The following is a 21,102-nucleotide window of genomic DNA, read 5'->3' as shown; positions in this document are numbered from 1 at the left end:
TGTTTTGTTTTGTTTGTTTTTGTAAAAGACGTCCCACAAGAGAGCAGCGTGGTGGGAGAGAAGAAGAAGCAGGAAAGCATGTTAAGCAGTCATAGCGACCAAGAAAGGAGGGAAAGAAATTGGAGGGAGAGAGGTAGGAAAAGCTTCCACAAATGAAACACACGAGAGGCAAACTGGGAATCTTTCCAAGTGTGTACCTTTGGTGCGTGAGGGCGAGGACGGCGAGGAGCGAACGATGGACTTCTTGAGAGTGCCGCCGGCGGAGCTGCTGGCGTCGGGCGCTTTGGGTGACGTTGCCGCTCGGCCAGAGTAGAACTGAGCGTTTGCCTGGGAGCCAGCAGGCTCAGACTTCCTTCTCTTTCTGTAGTCGTTGGCAGCGCTACAACATGGCGGTCAGTCATGACAACGATGTCCTTTATGCATAAATGCAATATGAATGCATTGAAAGTATCGGGACACACTGCGCATGCAAGATGGGAACTGAAAACGGATGTGCCTTCACAGCCCCCGTTTTCATGGCTAATCGCAAAGTCGCGAATTGAATGATGTGTTCAATGAGGGAGCATCCTGAGGAGATGTTTCAGGCAAAAAAAAAGTTTCCACAAATCAATACTACTGGTAAGACCCCACATGTCAGCGCTATTTTTTTTTTTTTTTTACATATTATTGAGATTCAAAAGTGTCAAAAATGGCTTGCTTTGTATGATGATAAAATTGTTCGACAAACGCGCTATTTTTTCAGGTTTCCTGAAAAGTGATGGTGATCCGAGGAATGTGCCAAACACTAGTGTATATTCTTAATATTTTCCCATTAGAATCCTGGTTCTATGCAACTGCAAAAAAAAAAAAAACCAAAAAACTGAGCCTAGTCTTGATGGACCAGCCTACAAAATTTGGTTAACTGACTCAGTGGGCAGAATTTTTTTTCATTTCACAGTACGGCATTGACTTCTTTTTGTGCTCCTTTAAAAAGCCGCATGTGAGCTTTCCATTGAGAACGACTCAACCGAGTCATCACATCCTATTTTTGCTCACTTGGGAGTTAATAATCAGGGCGAAGGGAAAGGGAGAGGGACAAGGGAAGGATGGAGCAAGGAGGAGGGGTAAGGATAAGTGGTGAAGGGCAGACTCAATATGCTTATTTTGGTTCAGATGGCGAGGAAGATATAAAACTCGTTATCTTGACTTGTGCGAGCAAATAAAGGCTGACATGAACACCGAAATGTCAGCAAAAGGGGGGCAATACCAAGGACAAGAGCACAGCACTCAAACCGCCCATGGAGCAGTGATGTTGACAAGATGGGGGAGGGGCAAAATAGAGGGGGCGGGGAACAAGAAAAAAAAACAAAAAACAAAAGGGGGTTTACCTTGCGGGTCTTTCGGGGGGCTTGTCCGCAGGAGCGACCTGCAGGGTTGCCTGTAAGACAGAAGAAGAAAACAGAAAAAAAGGAGAAAATGAGCCGGGCTGAGTAGGGGGGGAAACAAAAGGTGGAGCGACTCCTGATCACACTGTAGCCCGCACGCGCCTTCAAGTGTGTCACATTAAAATGGCTCCCCCCCGGCCCCCTTGGCATAAGGGAGATGATGGTTCCACGTGGTGCACCTTAGCAAAAACAAAGCGCGGTTTGCGCCCTGTTGGGCTGCTCTGTAAAATGAAGGTGAATTAGCAAAGGAGCGCAGGGTGGTTGTGGGTAAGGAGGATTGGGAGGTGGAGGGGGGGTTCAAATGTTACCTCATAAACATGGATTGGAACTGGAACGGACCTAAATAAGGAAGCATCATTCAACACTGGAACAATCTGTAAACAAAGACAACTTGTGTTGTTTTGTTTTTTTTTAAGGTAATGCTGCATATAGAGTGCAAACATGACGCGCAGATTTATCTTATTTATTTTTTTCCCCATAAAACAATTGTCACTATTACTGCCTGTGTATCCAGAGTTTCCAATTCATGCGCGCACCATTTCATTTAATTTTGTAGTAGGCTCTTAGAACACTGATGACTAATGTTGCTGCTCTTCACATTCATTTCTGTAGTTTTTTTTTTTGTTCAGTAGAGATTACTGCAACACTACACTTGTCACATCCATCATTTACCTCGATGCGCTGGCGAGCCGAGACGTCTGGATTATAATCCAGTCGTTTTTTAGGAGGCTTGAGCGGCAGAGATGAGCGTGGGAGGCAGGAGGAGAAGCAGGTGGAGGAGGAGGAGGAAGAGGAGGAGGAAGGTGAAGATGAGGTGAAGGAGGACAAGCAGCAGTGGCATCATGGGGCACGGTAGAAAAGAAGGGGGAAAAAAACGTGGAGAAAAGTGGACACCTATTAGAGAATATTTATGCATGAATTAATCTCTAAATCCCAGACGCACATGGACACCGAATGGTCACTTCCTTAGGTTCGCGCAAGCAACCTGATCCAAACCTAAATCTAATATCGCAGCTGTATGAAAAATGATGCGTTTCTCAAAGATAATTCTCATTTTTGATTGAAAGTCCAAATTTAATGTCACTAAATAGGGCGACCAAATTGTGAGAATATGGCTCTCAGACTTGTAGTACAACCACAATAATAAGCACATTCTTATGAATGTGCACCTTTTCATTCTTCTCTGATTGGCTGAAAGGAATCACACAGTTCACTCGACCAAGGGTTCCTTGTCTTAAAAATTGGAAATATTACTACCTCTGTAAAACGAGCTCTTGTATTGGATGCAACTAATGAGGTGACCAGTGAGTGCATATAAACACACACGCACACAACACACAAACGTGTTCATGCGGTGTGAGTGATGTAAGCAAAAGGAAAAAAAGGCTCGAGTCAAAACAATGCAGTGTATTAAGGTGGTACTACAGCTTTCCTCCATCAGGGGGCACTAAAGCCAGGAACGAATACTAGACAAAAAATATGAATTAAGTGGACACAATTGCTTATCATTGCTTGTCTGTGCTTCTGTGTACGCTGGAACCTCTATTTTGTATCGTACTTTTCACACGGAACAGCGATACAAGGAAAAAGAAAAAAGCTGGCAATGTGAAAGGGGCTACTGACTCTTGAACAGATTCTTTGTATTTATTTTGTCAGTCTCGTGCAGATCATACCAGAGATCTGTTTTGGCTTTCCGCTATACCTACTCCGAAGTCGTCATCGCACCATACCTTCTCCATACCTAGCGCGCAACTCCCAGAGAAACGCCAGTATTGACGAGCAGTGCGAATGAGGCTTGTGATTCTGGAACAGACTTTTTCAATTTCAATTATTTGTTATGTGAATCGTTTTGTTGTCGTTCGACTTCACACTTTTGCACTAGCTTTCCACTATTCCTTTTCACACAGTTGCTGTGCTGCCCCTGACGCCAGGTAAAAAAATATTGCTGGGATGTCTCATCGTCCAGATTTCATCTCAGTCCCTTTGACACAAACGATCGGCAGTGCAAAAGGGACTGCTGACTCTCGAGTGGAATATTTCGACCCATCGTGGTAATTTGTTTTGTTTAACTGCACACCCCTTTTCTGAAATTTCCGCTATTCTTTTTCAAAACGTCGCTGTTCTGCCTGATACTAACTCACAAGCTGGGAAATTGACAGATTGGCTTCCATCGCCCCTCCAATGTCGGTACCCTTCACGTCAAATGACAGAGGAAAGCCCGCTTCGAGACAGGGCGAAAGGGGCAACAGGCACTGGTACGAGTCATGCTCAGCCTTTGAAGTTCCACTGTATATTTTTTTCGACCTAAGAGTCCTATAATTTAGGTCATAGAGTAACAGCTTTTGTGGTGGGTGGTAATGATGACACGTAATCATCCGGTAATTAAAAAAATGACAGGATTGAGTCTCAATACATCAATACCCGCTTGCTAAAAACAAAACAAACAAAAAAAAAAAACAACAGAAAATTAAATCCAGAAAAGATGGTCTGCTAAACAGTTGGTGGGGGATAGAGGAGTCACAGCACCCAACAAACTACTACATCATGCCCACACAGCCAGCCCCACCCAGTCTACTAGTGCATAGACCTGCACACGCAGGAGCGCACGCACGCACACGCACACACACACTACATATACATCGTAACAAAACCACACGGGTGGTGTGGAGAAAAAGTGAGTGCAGAGGCCTAGACGGCAAGAGAGGTTTCACGAGTAGCTAGGCGGCCTACAGCTAACTTACCGGGCGGCCAAACTCCAGCTCAGAAAAGAACTTATACCAAGGCTCGTTCTCTAAATCTATGTCATCATAGGTCTGGAAAAAAAAAAACGTGACAGTGGGAAGAGAGACAAGAAAGTAGAAGAAAGGAAGTATGGATAGAAATCAAACATGGAGTGAGTGTATGATTAGAGTGGAACATGTAAAGTGAGGTGGACGCGGACGATTTGTCAAGGTTTGGAGTGTAACAGAAATAAAAAACTATTTCAAAGCGTGTTTATCAAGTACAATACATTTGATGGAGCTTGAAGCGCAAACAGTTTGGTGGTGAAACGACTAGAGATTTGAGCTAAAATTCCATTGACCGAGAAACTCAATCAGACACGGAATTCAACTTGAAATTCTGTGGACCTTCAAAAATGAACGGTTCTGTCGTCAAAAGACATGAAATTTAACCCAAAATTCTGTATGCTAACAGCTGGATACGGAAACGACTTGGAATAAGACTAAAAAGTCCAAGCACATTAGAATTTGAACAGTACGAAGGTGGTCAAAATATTAAAAACTCAAAGTCGACAAGAATCCCCCCCCAAATTTTTTCCAATGGATTGTTAACACAGTTGTCGCTTGGGACTCGATCACTTCAGTGTTCAAAAGACACAAGATTCACTGTAAAATTCAACGGACCTACAAATGTGATCAGTTTGGTGGTCAAAAGTGTCACAATTCCAATTAAAATCGTGAGGGCCTTGTAATGTGAACAATTTGATGGAATTGGAGCCCCCCAAAAATGCAGACCTTGGAACTCAAGATATATGTGGTCAAAAGACTCAAAATTGGACCCAAAATTCCATGGACCTATGAAAATCATGGGGGGGTAAAACACTGGAAATTTGACAAAAATTTTGCGGGCATTGGAACAAGAATATGTCACAACCGCAGAACTCAAATTGTCGTTAAAGGACCTCTCGAAATAATAAAAAGCACCCTAAAACAAATGTTTCAAACCAAAAATTTTCTGTGTGTTTTGGGGCGTGGGTTCTTGACATTTATTGTGGGTCGACTCATGATTGACATGCCAACCAAACTTCATGTTGCCAAATGAAAGTGGCTTTGAGCGCTGAAATTTCAAATATGATCATACTGTCGGCAGCTTTTCATCAGTTCAGTCTGGCCCGAGGAGACATTTTTCAATGGAAATTGGTCTGCATAATAGGACTTCTATGATTGCATTTTTTGGTATTGTTTTAATTCTATTCCTGCACAGATGCCAGCGTGTGTTTTTCATCTCATCCATCGCGCTTAACTGTGGTTTTGGGGGAACAATGAGTCAGCCTGAAAAGCGCAGCGGCTTGGTGATGGCTGCTGACAGCACTGTGCAATCAACACACACAAAGGCAACACAATGAGGAGTGTCATTTTGAAAAAAAAATAAAAAGATGTTTACTCAGCATTATAATTAAACGTTCTCAAGTAGGCCGAGTGTTTATTTCTGTCTATCGGGGTGACTGGCAAGTTATTCAGGAACCAGCATCAACCAAAAGGGGGCGCAAGTAATTCAAGCCTAACGACTTCACCTTTAATTGTGGACTGATTGATCAAACGATTCAATGTATTGTTCTTTAGTTCAAATGACAAATGGTGGTCGTCTTTTCTTCTGTCTGAAGTTACTGAGACAGAAAAATACAAAAATGTCACCAAAAAACAAAAACAAAAAACAAAACAAAAAAAAACCCACACAATTAATTGTGAACTGATTGGTTCCATTGAGAAAATTGTCTGGACAAAATTCTATGAATTTGTTTATATGATGGAAAATATTAAAAATATCTTTTAAAAATACTTACAGGTCTTTCGTGCTCTAAAATGGAGGACTTCCCTGGCTCATACTCGAAAATACTCCTGGGCTCGGCACGGTACTTTCGCGTGTCTACTTTCCTTTCGGGAGGACCCCATTCATTCCTACAGAGAAGAACCATTAGGCCCGAGAAACTCAACATTTAAGGCGAGAGGTGAATATTCTCTCACATATCTGGCGTGTGTCTGTCACGGTCGCTGTCTCTGGCCCTCAACTGCAGCAGGGAGGGTGCAGGTGGCGGTGGCGGAGGCGGTACGGGTGAGGGCGAAGGATCCCGGGCGGCGAGGCGCTGCCCGCTGTTGTCCGACAAGCTCTTGGAGAGCGGCCTGTACGTGTGCGTGCGTGGGGCTGGGTGGGCCAAGGTGGCGCCGGGTGGCACACCGTAGTCATCTGTTTAAGATGCAAAACATCACATTGGACTAAATGGCTTACTGTGACGATTAATTGGTCATAAAGTAAAGCCTAGCTCACCATTGTTGATGATAGCATATGTTGCACTGTAGGTATCTGAATAGTCATCATCTGAAAAGTAAAGTGCGTATTAGGCCATGTCGAAATAGGTAGATATGAATAGAAACGATCACTAGTGGCAGATTTTGGAATGAGCATTACGTGAGGACACTGCCGGGGGTCAGAAATGTTTCCCAAAATAAATTTATGTACAGCGCTCAACGTACAGCACTTTGTACACAGCGGCGGTTGTTTTAAAGTGCTCTATAAATACGGTTGAGTTGAGAAAAGAAGACACATTATTGATGCTACACTTCTCCAAAAAAAAAAAAAAGGTCACAAAAATCCCAAAGGCAAACATCTTATTTCAGAAGACACTGTTGTTCTTCGAACAAAACAAACTATTGACGTTACCCTTATCTTAAAAAAAAAAATTGATTTAACAAGGTCATATTGTACAAAATGCGCTTTGAAAGTTACATACAAATCCAAAAGTCCAAGAGTCACGCAAAAAGCTCTGCCTATATCACAAGGCACTGTTCACTTCCGCAAAAGACGAATTATTAACACTGGAATTTTCAAACGATTAAGGATGCTGAATTTTATTATCTCAAAATTTGACAGACGGCCCTTCGAGCCTTTGCTTTGCTTTTTCTTCACTTTATTTGTGCAGTGCTCTGCTCTGGCCCTGACATTCTCCTACTGGCCCCGCTATATTTAGATATTGTATGCCATCCAACACCCCCCCCCTGCCCCTCACACACACACACATACACACACACACACACACACACACACACACACACACACACACACACATTTTTCATGCCTTGATCAGCCAGCTGTGAAGCATTCAACTTCTCCCAAGTTTCCACTTTTCCAGATAAAATGGATTAAAAACGAGCCTTTGACTTATTGCTTTTGAGGTTAACAGCACCCCACCGAGGCATTTTGCTTGTCATTATTCATCAGAATGAAACATATTCACACGCACAATTATGCAATCGTTGCATCGGTATTTCTAGCCCGAGCAGTCAAGAACAAATAAGCCCTGTGCTGGACATTCGCAGTCAGAAGCTGGAAATTGGAGCACTTTTCCCAGGACGGATTGTTTCTTATTAGCAAGTCTTCACCACCAGCCTAATGAGTTCTGGCTCGGGGCGTGAGGGCAGAGGAGTGCTTTGGCGGGGTGGGGGAGGCGTCATTAACGAGAGACAATTCATCACACAATGAATGGGAGCTTCTTAGGGTCATGGTACAGTCAAGTTAACCTACCCGCTTTGTGGACCTTGTGGATCTGTTTGAACATGGTTTTGTACCAGTCCTTGGGCCGATCAACCGTCTATGTGGAGAGAGGACAAAAAAAAAAAAAAAAAATCAATATATTAGCATAGCAACCGTTAGCTTGCCAGCATTTCATCAAGTCATGTGTGTAAAAGTGTTTGACTACAGGGATGTTCTGTTGTAAGTTTCTATTTGGAACAATGTCAGCAGTTTTCATATGTCATGGTTTTTTACAATTATGTGGATAAATGCTTCCGAATCATTTTATGAATTGTCATTTATAGGCAGGGGTGCGCATAAGTGGTGCACTGGCGCGCAAGAGTGCTGGAAATTGAATAGTGCATCTTTCACCACACTTTGTGCACTAAGAATAGGTCAGACCAGCCAATTTGAAGTCAAGTCAGCTGCCGCAACGATTGCTTCCGAGAGACAACTTGAAAATAAAAGTTAAAGTAAGGCACGGATAAAGAGAGAAACCTGCTAAGCTTGCTAGCTGATCACACGGTTCCATACTGCAAGTCAGAGGTAGACAATTACTTTTTAGAACGGGCGTTCCAGGTAAATTGTGTTAAATAATAATATGAGGTCTTTTTATTACATTTTAAAAAATGTTTTTGTTTTAAAAAGCTGCCATTTTGTAGCACTGGCATGTTATGTTGTTGGGATTAGGAATTAAAAACTGAAAACTAGGCCGGAAAACAAAACAACAACATAAAAAGTTGTATTCAGTTCTATTAAAATAACATATATCCTCAATAAATATAAACCTTCCCAAGATGTGCGCTAAGTCTTTTAAGTGTGGGAGGTCATTTAGTAGGGAAAAAAAAATTAGCACTAAATTACAATCGGGTGCTCATTTGAGAACCGCGCCAGTTTTTATGTGCAGCCCTCTTCGCCAGAGCATTTCATGACTGGGCAAGATGTAAAACACTCAGTGCGTCCTGTATTGAAGTTGCTGCCATTTTATCAATTCACATGGACATCAATGGCAAGTAACGCATGTAAAGTTCTTTGTATGGACCACAAATAACCATCGGCTGCTCTGCCATATACATTCGCAAGGCGGACATTTGATAGAATGTGTAGTATGAGCGTGTTTCTACACAAGCTACACACCTACTAAAGAGCCACTCAAACTTAATGTTGCCTTTATTCACTAGCACTAAAACCCGTGTTTGGCCTCGCCTCAGTAAAAAAAAAAAGAAAAAAAAAAGAAGCAGAATAAGAGGCTCCACGGAAAGGGAGAGTGTTGGCCTGAGCATGCAAGCGCCGAGACTGGGGGGCCAATTACCACTTCACTCTCCACGGTTACCAAATAGAGAGGCCGCAAAAATGCTTGTGTGCTCACAATAGGACGCGTCTGCTTTTTCTCCAGGACTCCTCGCGTTTCTTTTCATCATTTTCTCAGCTTGTTATTCCTGTAACTCTTGTCCACAACAAGGCTTCTCACCAAGCCATAAGTGGACAGAGTGCTAATATGCGCTAATCCTCGACAGAAGTTGTCACAATTGGCAAACTACCGCCAAAATAATGCCATTAGCCATGATGACAGCGCAGCCTTGAAGTTAGGAGTGACTCGACTTGCGAGTTTGCCGAAATAGAAGACGTCGCTCAATTTTTGGCTTTTGACTTGCAAGAAAAAAAAAATGTATGAAGTTTACTGTCAAACCAAACCTAAAAGAAAGATAATCCAAATGATTTTGCTTTCGTTTTGACTTTTGGAGGCCTGTTTTCCAGAGATGTAACATTTTGATTGATGCAGATCTAAATCGTGTGAAATGCTCACTGTGCGGATGGCAATGGGAATGCCCGACTCGTCCACGGGTCCGATGCCTTCGTAGTGGGGGGCTTTGATGACAGACACCTTGGTTTCCTCCTCAGAGAAGCGGGCGATGGGCATGGTGCTACTAAAGCTGGCGTTGCCCGACACCACAGACTCTCTGGTGAACGTCTCGCTACCTTCTAAAACACAGAATAGAGACAATACATGAATCATTCTTCTGTGGGGTTTTTTTTTTTTTGTTTTTTTTTGTTTGTCACATTCTCCATCACTAAATGGCAGCCATGAACTTCACAACATCTGGCCACCATCAGTTCATTTTACAAAAAAAATTTTGGGGAGGGGGCTGTTCAATGAGCAAAGTTCATTTGAGATCCGATTGATCTGAGTTACAAGCATGGTCACAGAACGAAATTAACTTGTAAGTCAAGGTACAATTTGATTCAGGAAAATACTGTAAAAGGTATAATTGTAATTTCGAAGCATCTGACCTGAGCTCTGGCTCTGCCTCAGGAGTCCTGAGCAGAGCGAGGCGGGCGGCGGCGGGTAAGATGGCGGCGAAAGCGGCCTGGTGGCGTGCCCCGTCCCCCCGTTCATGGCGTGAGAGAGCACCTGGCCCTGTGAGGAGGTGGACCACAAAGTTAATCAATAAAAGTGGTCATTTGATGACTTGGGTGAGCTCTACGACGGAGGGAGGACTGATTCTGGGAGGACAGTCATAAAATGAAACAGGAATCGTCAACAGACAGACAGGTCTTCCATTAGTTTGGTTATAACGTCAAGGACGCACACAGTGGACATGATGGAAGGCTCCTCCGAAGGAAGCGCTTCCATCAGAGTGAGACGGCGACAGATTATTTCACGTTAAAATAGTATTTTAAAAAAATTATTACTCACTGATGACAACATTGCTAAATGAGGAGTCAAAACTACGGTACAGTTGTACTTCTGTTGGTGGGAATGAGCAAGAATAGGCACGAGAAGCCTCCAATTCTGTGTAAAACATGTCAGGTATGCTGACACTATTGAGGAATATACGGTAGGTGCTTATTTGGCAGTAAAAAAAAAGTGGTCTGCTTGCGCAATTAGACAGCAAGAAGAGCTGGCTGTGATTGTACGTGCGACTTTCATGCTGCTTTGTTTTCCTGGCTTATGAATTTTTGACACAAGCTCACAAAAGAACAGGCAGGCGTTAGAATTGGAGAGTTACACAGAAAAGGAACAGAGAGCAGAGCTTTGAGCGCCGAGGCGGTGCAATGACAGGGCGGTGGGCTGAAGTCTGGAATCAAGCAGGTCGTTTAGAACAGATAAAAGCGACACATGGCGGTGCGGCTATCTGAGTGAGTTGGCGGAGCGTTTCTGGGTAAATGCGGCGGTGACTTGCTGGGATCATAATTACGTTAGTGACAGTGGCTGTTGCGGCGGCAGTTAGCGCGTCGTCGGGGCCAGCAGCGGCAGCAGCAGCGGCAGTGAAGACCGAGACGTGGCTGAGGGTGGGCGACGGCGTGGGCGAGGCGCCGGGTGAGTCCAGGCTACAAATCTGCAGCTCGTCAAGCAGACCCGCCGTGGAGGAGGAGTAGTGGCTGAGAGCCGAAACTGTCACGGGGGAGGCGGGGGGCGACGCGGTGACGGTCGTGACATACGGGCTGGGTGACAGCCCCTTGGACATTAGGCCCGACAGGTAGTCGAGAGATTCGGAGCTGTGGCTCAGAAAGGGGGAGTGACGTGCTGTGGAGTCAAGGGAGATGGGGCCCTGGTGATGGGGGGGAAGGAAGAGAGCTTAGTGGCCTTGCTCATTAGACGCCCTGTCACAAAGCATGAGTGGAAGTAACACGGTGAAGCCTCATGACGCCGCAGCGGGTCTTCATTGATTAATGCTGTGGATGGAAAAGGCTTTGTTAGTCCAAGTGCAAATAGACTACATGGACACAAGGATCGGGACATGTCAAATAACGTCACCCACAGCCAATCTTGCTAGGTCAGCTTTGCTCTGGTACTCAACTGGACTGGTGCATCGTTGCACAATACACACAAGTTGAATAGAGCCGAACTCGCAATTAAGTTTTAGTCGTTCACATATTTGCTATTTCAAAGCCGTCGTCATGGTCGCTGCGGCTGGACTAAAACCAGAGATGTATTTCATCTTGGCGTCCACAGCCAACACCGACGGGGCACGTCCACTAGTTCTCTGTCACTCAACAGAGAAAACGTGCACTCGATATACGACACCACAACATCATCAGTAACTCGAGCAACAAAGGCATATGGAAACACTGGGCAGCAGAATTGTTCAAAGGAATATGCAATTTGATTGGTCGGGTGCATCACATTGGGGGGCTTTTCCGGGACATTTGACTTTTCTTTTCTCATTTTCCATGGCTGGAAAATTGCTCAATAATTTTCCAAGTTTTCCAGGAGGTGCGGGAACCCTCTCAGTGTGCGTAAGTTAGTCCACAAAAATGTTACTTCCGTGTTGAGGGGTTGAAAATCTATAGTTAAGTGTTTGTAAGAGTTTGCAAGGTCGCATTTTGTACATGGCTGCAAGTTCGGCATTTTCGTGAAGTCGATGCTACTTTAGCAGCGCGTAATGAGCCTCAGTATACCACATTTGGTGGGAATGTGGCTCTCGCAAAGGTACACTCCAGTGTAATTCATAATTGCAGTCGGCATGTCGTGTTCTGCGCTGTGACTTCTGTTTAATTTTTGGCTTGCTGCCCAGTTTCACTTGGCTAGCTTTTTAGACCCCGTTAATACAGCCCCCTTGCATTTCAATGGATATTGAAAATGATTACTCTTTCTATATGTTAACCATTAGCATTGCCGCCCAATGCGCAGTGTCCATGTAATGTACTTCCCACTGACTTTCACACGTCTGTGATGCATAACAGTGGGTCAGATGAGCTGCTCACGCATTGAAAAAGAACCAGAGTTAGTCGACTTCTATGGTAACACCAAGTTGAAAAAAAAAAAAACAAAGAGCAACACACAAGTGATCACAGAGATATCGCACAAAATGATCCCCCTTGGGCCTTTTCACACAGAACCCACCAAAGGTTGGAGATTGTCCACTAAACAAGTCAAAGTGTGTGTTGCTCTTTCTTTCCACCTTTATGCCACCAAGGCGATGTCGTTTTAGTGATCTTATATTGAATTTGTGCTGTTTCTTGTACCAACAGCTCGGCAGGAGACGGTCTCGGTGGAACTGCCGGAGGAGACTTCAGGTCTTCAGATGGAGCCAAATCTGCTGGTTGAGTCAGGATCGTCGCGGGTTTGTTTGAAGGCTCTGCATCGTGTTTCTGGCTTTTCGGGAACAATTTGACAGCGAGCGAGGAGGTCCTCGTGGAGGGCTGAGGAGGGGTGGTCGGGTGCTGTGTGGGAGGAGGGGGCGGGTCGCTAGCTGTGGACTCAACGTTAAGGTGTTCGGGCGGGTCTGGGATGGTGACGGGAGTGAGTGTCAGGCTGGAGACCTTACGTTCTTGGACTTGTGTATTAGCCGAAGCATCATTTGGGACACTAGACACAAGTTGGAGTGAGTTAGCGCTGGTTTCCCTGTGCAAGGAAGTGCTACTAAAAGTGTAGGACTCTTTTAAAGACGCTTCGTCTTGGTGGGAGAACATTAGCTTCGTTCCAGGGTTGATGTTGTCAGCTAAAACAGTGAGTGGGCTGCAGGCTGATGGGTTAGCGCTGGTTAGGGTGAAACGGAAACTATCTCTTCGTGAAGGGGGCAGGGGTATGTGACTGTCATCCTTACGAACCAAATCGAAGTATCGAAAAAAATAAAATAAAATCAGAATGATTATAGTCACATTCCTGGATAGACAAAAACGCAAACCTCAAAAGGCAAAATGTGCTTTGAGACATTTTACCTGCGACTTTCTGTCCTGCAGGTTGGGCCTGACGCTGCGAAAGCCTTTGGCGGCCAGAGACGAGCTGATGGCGTCGCCGTTCTTAAGGCCATCGGTTGCGCTGCGAGACCGCCAGGAACCTGAAGGTCAGGTCAGTTTCGCGAGCGTCAGTCGGCAAGCACAAGATCAAAAGTCAGCAAGGAACAGACGGCGAATGAAACGCAACAGACAGACTTACTGTAGTCTGATGAGTGAGGATCACTCCCTGGGGAACAGAGAGACAAGAAGTCAAGAAAACCAAAGTTTCTATCTGGTAGAATTGCAGAACTCGTCATCGGATGGTAACAGCAATAGCCTAATGTCCACCAAGTACATTAGCAGACGTCAGTCTTTGTAATCATCAATTGAATTGCCAATTAAACCAAAAGACTCACTCACATCAAACATTTATTGCTTTCCAAAGTTACGATACAACAAACTAAGCCATCCATCCATCGGTTTTCTATCGCGCTGTCCCTTATTCGAGGCGGGGGCAGTTTGGCGGATGAAGAGCTTCGAACTCATTACTGACACTCTCAGATGACTGTCAAACTAAACATAAAACTAAGAGAATTGGCATCGCCTCAGTTAACCTTGTTGTTCACATACAATACGATGAGTTACGAGCGTGGCCAAGGAACAAAGAACTTGTACCCCAAGGGACCAGTATATTCACTTTAGTGACAATGTTAAAAGCATTTTTGCATGGAATTCCAAAAAAATCTATTTAAAAGGGCGTGTTACACTTGAGAGGTTCCACAGTATTGGGAACAATGAGTCCAGAGTCCAACATTGCACCACAACAAATCCAACACAGCTTAGGTGACCGTGAACAAAGTGCGCTGAAACAGCTTTTGTTGCAACGCGGGCCTTTTGTCATAACTAAATCCCTATTGTTGATTATGGCTAGTTGGATGCCTGCAGGTGCATGGACCCTCAAAACTGTTCCACAAAACATTCTTTTTATTCATGTCCTCATATACCATGCCTCCTGTAAATATCATATTTCCTCAATTAGAGGCAAATTAAAGCATGGAGTGTTAAAAATGATACATTTTGGGAAAAAGTAATCTTTCACATCAATCGGCATTCCAGTCCTGACATGTGGTTTCTCTACACGTCCATGTTTATGTCCAAGGAAGCGAAATTACTGAAGTATTTTTTTTCCGAAACAATTCTTTGGAAGATCCTGTTTAACTGTAATATACCATAACATTGTTTATCAGTGTTACTATTATTATTATTTTTAGGAATGCACAACTCTGCTGTTCCTCATTTTAATTTGAACTGTATTTTTTTTTTTTTAATTAAAAATATAGCCCGAGAACGGGCAGCATCATGGACGAGTGGTTAGCAGGTTAACTTTACAGGTTGGGATCATAGTCTGTGTGGTCCGATGTGACATTTGCATATTTTCCCCATGTTGGCTGAGTACTCTGGCCACTTCCCAGATTATAAAAAAACTTGTATTATATTCACTAAAGAATTGAAAGACTTTTTTTTGTCCACCTAAAGTCATCTGGGATAGGCTCAAAACGCAAAATAGGAGGAAATCGCAAGGGGCTGAAGGAGAACATGACATATGCGAGCTGTCGAGAGTTTAATGACCATTGTGGCATGATTTCAAGCTGAAGCTCAACCCCCAGAGGTTGACCAAATGGGAACAGAATAACATTGCAAAAAATAGCAATCACAACATTGGCCCAGCAGCAATATGAGGATGTGAAAACGAGCTTGTCTCATGGTGGGGGAGCGTTTTTTGGGTGAACTTGGGTCATGCAGGTGTTAGTACCTGAGGCCAGATTGGGCGAGCTCTGGACCCTCTTCATGGGCGAGAGCGTGAGCGACACAGCGACACTTTTGCGAGCACATCCGCCGCTGTCTGAGAACGTCGCAGCCGAGGGCGGTCACATGCGCCATCAAGTGGATGGGTAAATGGGAGCATTTAACAGATGTGTATATATACACATACACATACACACACACGCGCACACACGCACACACACACACACACACACACACATGCAACAAACAAAGCACGTGCAATTGAGCCCAAATGAATGACAGCAACACAACGGCAAGGAATACTGGAGGTTACGTTCAAACATTCAAGAGATGCATCGAGTAAGGGTGTGCCAACTCTTTCAGGTGGTTGCATGGCCTCAAGTTTGGGAGAAAAGCTGTTTTATATCAAACAATCGATGGATGCAAAACAGGGCTCGTTTGGCTGTTTCCTCGAGTGGGGATTAGGTGGCGGCAAGGGGGATTGCGGCGCCAAGGATCGAGTGCGCCAACTTTGTCGGGCTGCCGGCGGTGTAAACAATCTGAACGTTGGCAGACGGTGCCGTGTGTAGATTTTAAAAATGAGCCGCTCATCAACAGCCGGCCGGCACAGCGGTATCGACGTCCGCTCGGGAAGACTGCCAAGTTGTAGCTTTGGAAAAGTGTTCATGGAGGGATACATTCTCGGTGAGGCAGAGAGCAACAGGTTCTCAGAGAAATCTCTTTCAACGCCATATGGACCAATGCCAGAGCAGACGAATTACACTTGCAAACTACCTGATTTGAAAAGAGAAGACATTTTGGTTCCAATGAATGGACTGGATGACATTTCATGGGGCGTACCTGTATTCATAGTGAAGCGCGCTTCTTCCAGATTCCAACCCGGGTGAGACGCCGTCCTGCAAAAACAACAAAGACAAACTTTTGTTTTTTTACATTTGCGTGAAAATTGTTACATTGTTTTTAACATCTTCATAAAAAGCGTAGTAAACTTACACATGACCTGCAAACATGCTCTTGTGACCGTATTTCCATTATTTCCAATGAGAAATTTGTTTGTAGTTACATAATCGACATGTAAAGCTGGAGGGAAGAACACCCAAAAATTGTTGGGGAGATTCGACAAAAAGGTGCGCATTCAGAAATATTATTTCACCCTACCCACCCCATCCCAAAATGTAATTGTTTTTATTCATTTGTCAATCCAGAAGTATGACTCGTAGTACTTTTTTGGGGGTGGGGGTGACCCTAATCGGGACTGTTAAGCCTCGATGGCTCTCGTAGTTATTTCTGTAGGAGGTGTCAGTTTTATGAAATGGATGACACATAAAACGCTAGGAGAGGAGTAAATAATATCAAGAATTAATGCAGGGAAAGCGTCTTTTTTTTTTTTTTTTTTTTAAGACGCTGGGTCTATATCAAGCTGTGTGTTGTGGGATATTTTTTTCAGCCTCTGGAGAGCCAATCTTCACCTTCACACGGTGTCCGTCGTAAATCTATCTCCAAGCACCACACACACACACACACACGCACACACACACACACACACACACACACACACACACACACACACACACACACACACACACACACACATATGCACGGACGCACACGCGCGGACTGGGTAAATCATGGGTGTGGCGTCACGAGCTGTCGGCATCCAAATGATGGTCAGCTTATAAACAGGATCATGTTTCTTGGGGACAGATTTGCGGCGTCACAGCAGCTGTGTCGGTGGTGTGAATGTTATGGCTGGACTGACTGGGGTGGGGGGTGGGGGACCCACTGAGCAGCCCAAACACACCTTGTGAAGTTTCCCAAATTTTGCAGGTAAGGCAATCCGCGCGAAAATTGTGTTTGGTTTGGGTTGGCAGGTTTGACTCCCAAAAATTTGCCTGGTAATACCCAATGAAGTTTTGGGAAAATTTAGCAAACTCAAAACCTGTTTCACTTTGCGACCTGAGATTTATCATGAGGCATGATGATGATCGTGAGTCGACCCACAAAAAAAAGTCTCAAAAAGCCGTGTTTGGAAAGAACATGAAAATGTGATTATTTTTGGTTTTCAAGTGGCTCAAGTGTCCTTTTTCTGGGCTCCTTTTCAAAGTCCTGATTAGCATGATTATTAAACAGCTTTTCAGATTTTTAACATCTATTCTAAAATTCTAACAAAAATTCCAAGGAACTTCCAGGTACAACAGGAAGTTCAGTGAAAACTTCAACAAATAAATAGCTCCCTAAAATTTTCTCCAGTGAAGAGTTTTACAAAGTTTAAAAAAAATAAAAAATAGGCAGATGCCGAGGTACGGCAAAATGCCAAATATCGGCACTGATTATCGTCCAGACCATCACTACCTAAGAGAAACTTATCCGAGAAATTTTGTCCAACTGTGACAAAAATGTGCACCATCTACGGCAGAAAGATGGACGACACTCAAGGTGCTGGATGATTAAAGGGTTCTTTGGGGTTAAAATGTAAATTGGAGCAGCAGTGGAGGACCTAAAACCCAAAACTCGACAATTGGCTCGATGGACTTCTGTCGAAAATGTCGCCGGACTTATTTGGAATCCCCGGGCCTATCTTTGTTTTGACCGCCCAAACGCACGCGTTGCTGGGTTGAAATGAACGAAGGCCCTCTTCCTTATTTGGAAAAGTTTTTCTTTCTGTGGGCTAATTCGCAGAGCCGCCGCATCTCTGAGGACATCCGTGTCACATCTCTGGAGGACGGAAGATTTGACGCGAGGGCCTCGGTGATATCGAGCCGACATATTTTCCTCGGGTGCGCGGGAGCGACCGCGACGGTCGGAGCTCCTCATTAGCGGAGTCTTTAAATACGCTCGCTGATGAGCTTAATCTGTTGACATCCTTTGAGTCGGTCTCCGTCCGAGGCACCGCACCGGGGTCAGGACCCTTGAGGCTATCTAGCTTATCTCCCTTGTTCACTCTCCCCTGCTCTTGACAGAAATACGCCGACCCATCTGTTGAGTGTACGCTGGTTTGATTTGGTAGCACTAGCCGTTTGTTGAAGCCTTGAGACGAAACGTACAAAAAAATGCTTTGGATCAACGTGCATCGTTTGCAGAGAATGAATCGCGGAGTCGCGCGTGTTTTCGTGTGTATTAAAACAAAAGATGTCTCAATGGTCTTCAAGCACTGCGTAAAAAGAGAGATAAAATCCACATCATACAAAATCCTCATCAAGCATGCTAGCGCGCATGGCTGGTTTTCATCAAGCTACCGTTTTGAGCACGTGCAGCTGAGACTCTTTGGTTTTACAGTCTCACAGTTATTACACTCGCGTATGATTATGCATGCTGGTCTTCTTTGAGGTTGACCGAAACCCAAATTACAGTCACTCGATAAACCCTGGCAAATTCAGGACTTTAGATGACTCAAAAGTAACTCACTTAGCTAAGTAGAAACAGAGGTTAAAAGCACTCCGAAATGAAATACGGGATACTCACTGTTTCCCACTTTTTTTTTTTTTTTTATTGCAAACACTTGGCTGAGAAATAAAATAACATAGAACATAGCTGTATGATAAATGAGACTGTTGATTTTTTTAAAATCCTTGTTTAAACAGGTAGTTAGCAATGACCTTGATTCACAGTTAAGATTGTTGAAGCAAACAGTTTGAACTGGGTTGCTAACCAAAACAGCAGCAACTATCCATCCATCCATTTTCCGATCCGCTTTGTCCTCACAAGGGTCGCGGGGCGTGTTGGAGCCTCTCCCAGCCGTCTTCGGGCAGTAGGCAGGGGACACCCTGAACCGGTTGCCAGCCAATCGCAGGGCACACAGAGACGAACAACCATCCACGCTCAGACTCACACCCAGGGACAATGTAGAGTGTTCAATCAGCTTGCCATGCATGTTTTTGGAATGTGGGAGGAAACCAGAGTACCCGGAGAAAACCCACACAGGCACAGGGAGAACATGCAAACTCCACACAGGAAGGCCGGAGCCGGGATTGAACCCGGTACCTCTGCACTCAACCACCGGGCCACCCCAGCAGCAACTAGGAAGCGTGTGAACAGTGTGTCACTGTGGACTCTTAACGTCCTCCTTAAAAATGATCATTTGCCAGCTGGAGGCGGCATCAACGTCGATGGACTTCTTGTTGTACTCGGCCTGTTTATTTTGTTGAGTTGAATTTGACATACTAGTAGTCAGGCTAAATTGTACACCCCTGAAAAAATACCAAAGAAATAAAGCTCATGGATCCTTTGAAGTCCACCCGGTTGTAGCAAGATTTTAGTCTTGTACATGTCTGCGCCTCCCCCCCAACACGTTCCCCTCGTGAGGCAGCGGGATTTGCAAGATCGAGCACAATCATTGCAAGGGCAGGGAGAATGCTGACCTCCTTTGCTACTTCACACTCCCGAGTAGTGCAGCCTCGGTCAAACATTTCACCAAGTGTTTCTTTTTTCCTTTTTTTTCCTGCCCCCCTTTCAGGATTCCACATAGTAAATGTTCAACCACAACGCAATGCCAAGTATGCAAGCCTGCATTTAGAGTCGACACCGACAAAACAATGCGATGAATATAAAGTAGTCAAGCTGTTGCGTTAACGACAAAGACATCGCGTTGCCGATGCCTGAAGCTTAGCGCAGGTCAAATTTGAAAGTCAAAATGTGAAGAAAATGAAACCGTTTGATGGCATCTCGACTGAAATTTTGTTGAAGTTTCGTGAGGTGTAAGGGCAATTCCAATTGCACTTTTTTTTTAAGTGGGGTGGGGGGTCAAAATAAGTCTTGAAAGACAATTACAAACACGCAACTTTTTAAAAAGTGGCTCTTCACTTTGACATTTTTGGGAATTTGTCATTTTTAGGCGAAGCATTTTTAAACGGTGTCAAATTCAGCAAGGCTCGGCTTGGCTAGGTATGCTAATGTTATGCTAAAGAGGACTTCAATGCAAAACAAGCTTGGCGGTTGATCGAGTTTTTCCAATCAGCATACTGTACATCCAAATCGGGTACAACCAAAACAATCCAATGATCTCCTTCACCTTGTTTCGGAGATGTGTCTATCCAGCTCTACCGCCACTAGTTGAACAGTCGCCACGCTCAACAAAGTTCTTGTTATCTGCCTTGTTTGTTCAACCTCGCCACTCATTAGCGAAGCCCCCCCCCACGGGGGGAGGCCGATACACTGACCCCCCCCCGCCATTGCGTCCACCGCGCAAGCGACAACAGGGGGCCGTGTGTTCGGCGGATTGCGTCACGGGCGCCACTAACGAGCAACGGGAGCACTAATGCAATTATGCAATGACAACCCCAGCTTTTCTCTCTCTCTCCCTCTCTCTCTCTGGAGTCGCGGGCACGGAAGGAGACAGGATTACGTGTGACAAGTTGAGGCGTCGCATCGTTTCTATACACGGCTTGTGGACAGCAGCAGAGAGGGCGGAGGGGAAAAGCATGGACTCTGCATGTAAACTGCAAAAGGGCTGAACAATTAATCGGAATTCAAATGGATATCGCAGTGTAGTCGAATGCAATTTTCAAAGAGTTTCAAATTTGGAAGGAAAAAAAAATGCAATTTGGAAGAAAAAAAAGCTTCATCTTGGCTGGTTACTGATGAATTTAGGGCTTGAGTTTTGCTTGTTGTTGCTCCTACGATTGCTCTTTTCTGTTGTCTTTTCTCTGTGTGCCCCCACGCCCCAAGCACGGTCCTACTCGGTGGACTTCCAAATAAATTCTAACACTAGCTCCCTTGTTGCACAGCAAAAAGACAGAAAGAACACCCACTGCCGAAAGGACAAAAAAAAAAAAAAGGGAAAAAAAAAGATGTCTGTTGGAACGCTAGACGAGCCAGACTTCACAATGACTAATGTTTAGAAGATCAGACAGCCCCCGGCTGCAAACAACACGGCGTCAAAGATCAGACAAAAGACAAACGAAAGGTACATGTTGCCGGGAGC

The 21,102-nt window shown here is 44.6% G+C and overlaps 1 protein-coding gene across 3 annotated transcripts in view; it reads right to left on the bottom strand.

Moving 5' to 3' along the window:
• sorbs2a (sorbin and SH3 domain containing 2a) overlaps positions 1-21,102 on the bottom strand; it is a 40,542-nt gene that overhangs the window by 9,701 nt on the left and 9,739 nt on the right. The window contains exons 3-17 of one of the 3 annotated variants that reach the window (XM_019862459.1): positions 16,023-16,078; positions 15,190-15,279; positions 13,597-13,623; positions 13,380-13,498; positions 10,913-11,266; positions 10,005-10,131; positions 9,520-9,695; positions 7,725-7,791; positions 6,471-6,521; positions 6,170-6,389; positions 5,989-6,103; positions 4,166-4,237; positions 2,097-2,153; positions 1,368-1,417; positions 198-379 (exon numbers count right to left, since the gene is read on the bottom strand). In XM_019862459.1, coding sequence (XP_019718018.1) covers positions 198-379; positions 1,368-1,417; positions 2,097-2,153; positions 4,166-4,237; positions 5,989-6,103; positions 6,170-6,389; positions 6,471-6,521; positions 7,725-7,791; positions 9,520-9,695; positions 10,005-10,131; positions 10,913-11,266; positions 13,380-13,498; positions 13,597-13,623; positions 15,190-15,279; positions 16,023-16,032 — 1,717 coding nt within the window. In that variant the 5' untranslated portion in view covers positions 16,033-16,078. Of the gene's footprint in view, positions 1-197; positions 380-1,367; positions 1,418-2,096; positions 2,154-4,165; positions 4,238-5,988; positions 6,104-6,169; positions 6,390-6,470; positions 6,522-7,724; positions 7,792-9,519; positions 9,696-10,004; positions 10,132-10,912; positions 11,267-12,683; positions 13,260-13,379; positions 13,499-13,596; positions 13,624-15,189; positions 15,280-16,022; positions 16,079-21,102 lie in introns of all 3 variants that reach the window. The other 2 variants (XM_019862461.1, XM_019862460.1) reach the window with 2 other exon arrangements.

The sequence above is a fragment of the Hippocampus comes genome, unplaced genomic scaffold (assembly GCF_001891065.2).
Source record: "Hippocampus comes isolate QL1 unplaced genomic scaffold, H_comes_QL1_v1.1 scaffold7, whole genome shotgun sequence".
Classification (NCBI taxonomy): Eukaryota; Metazoa; Chordata; class Actinopteri; order Syngnathiformes; family Syngnathidae; genus Hippocampus; species Hippocampus comes.
Note: the sequence above shows the minus strand (reverse complement) of the source record. Positions and strands in the feature narration are given on the sequence as shown.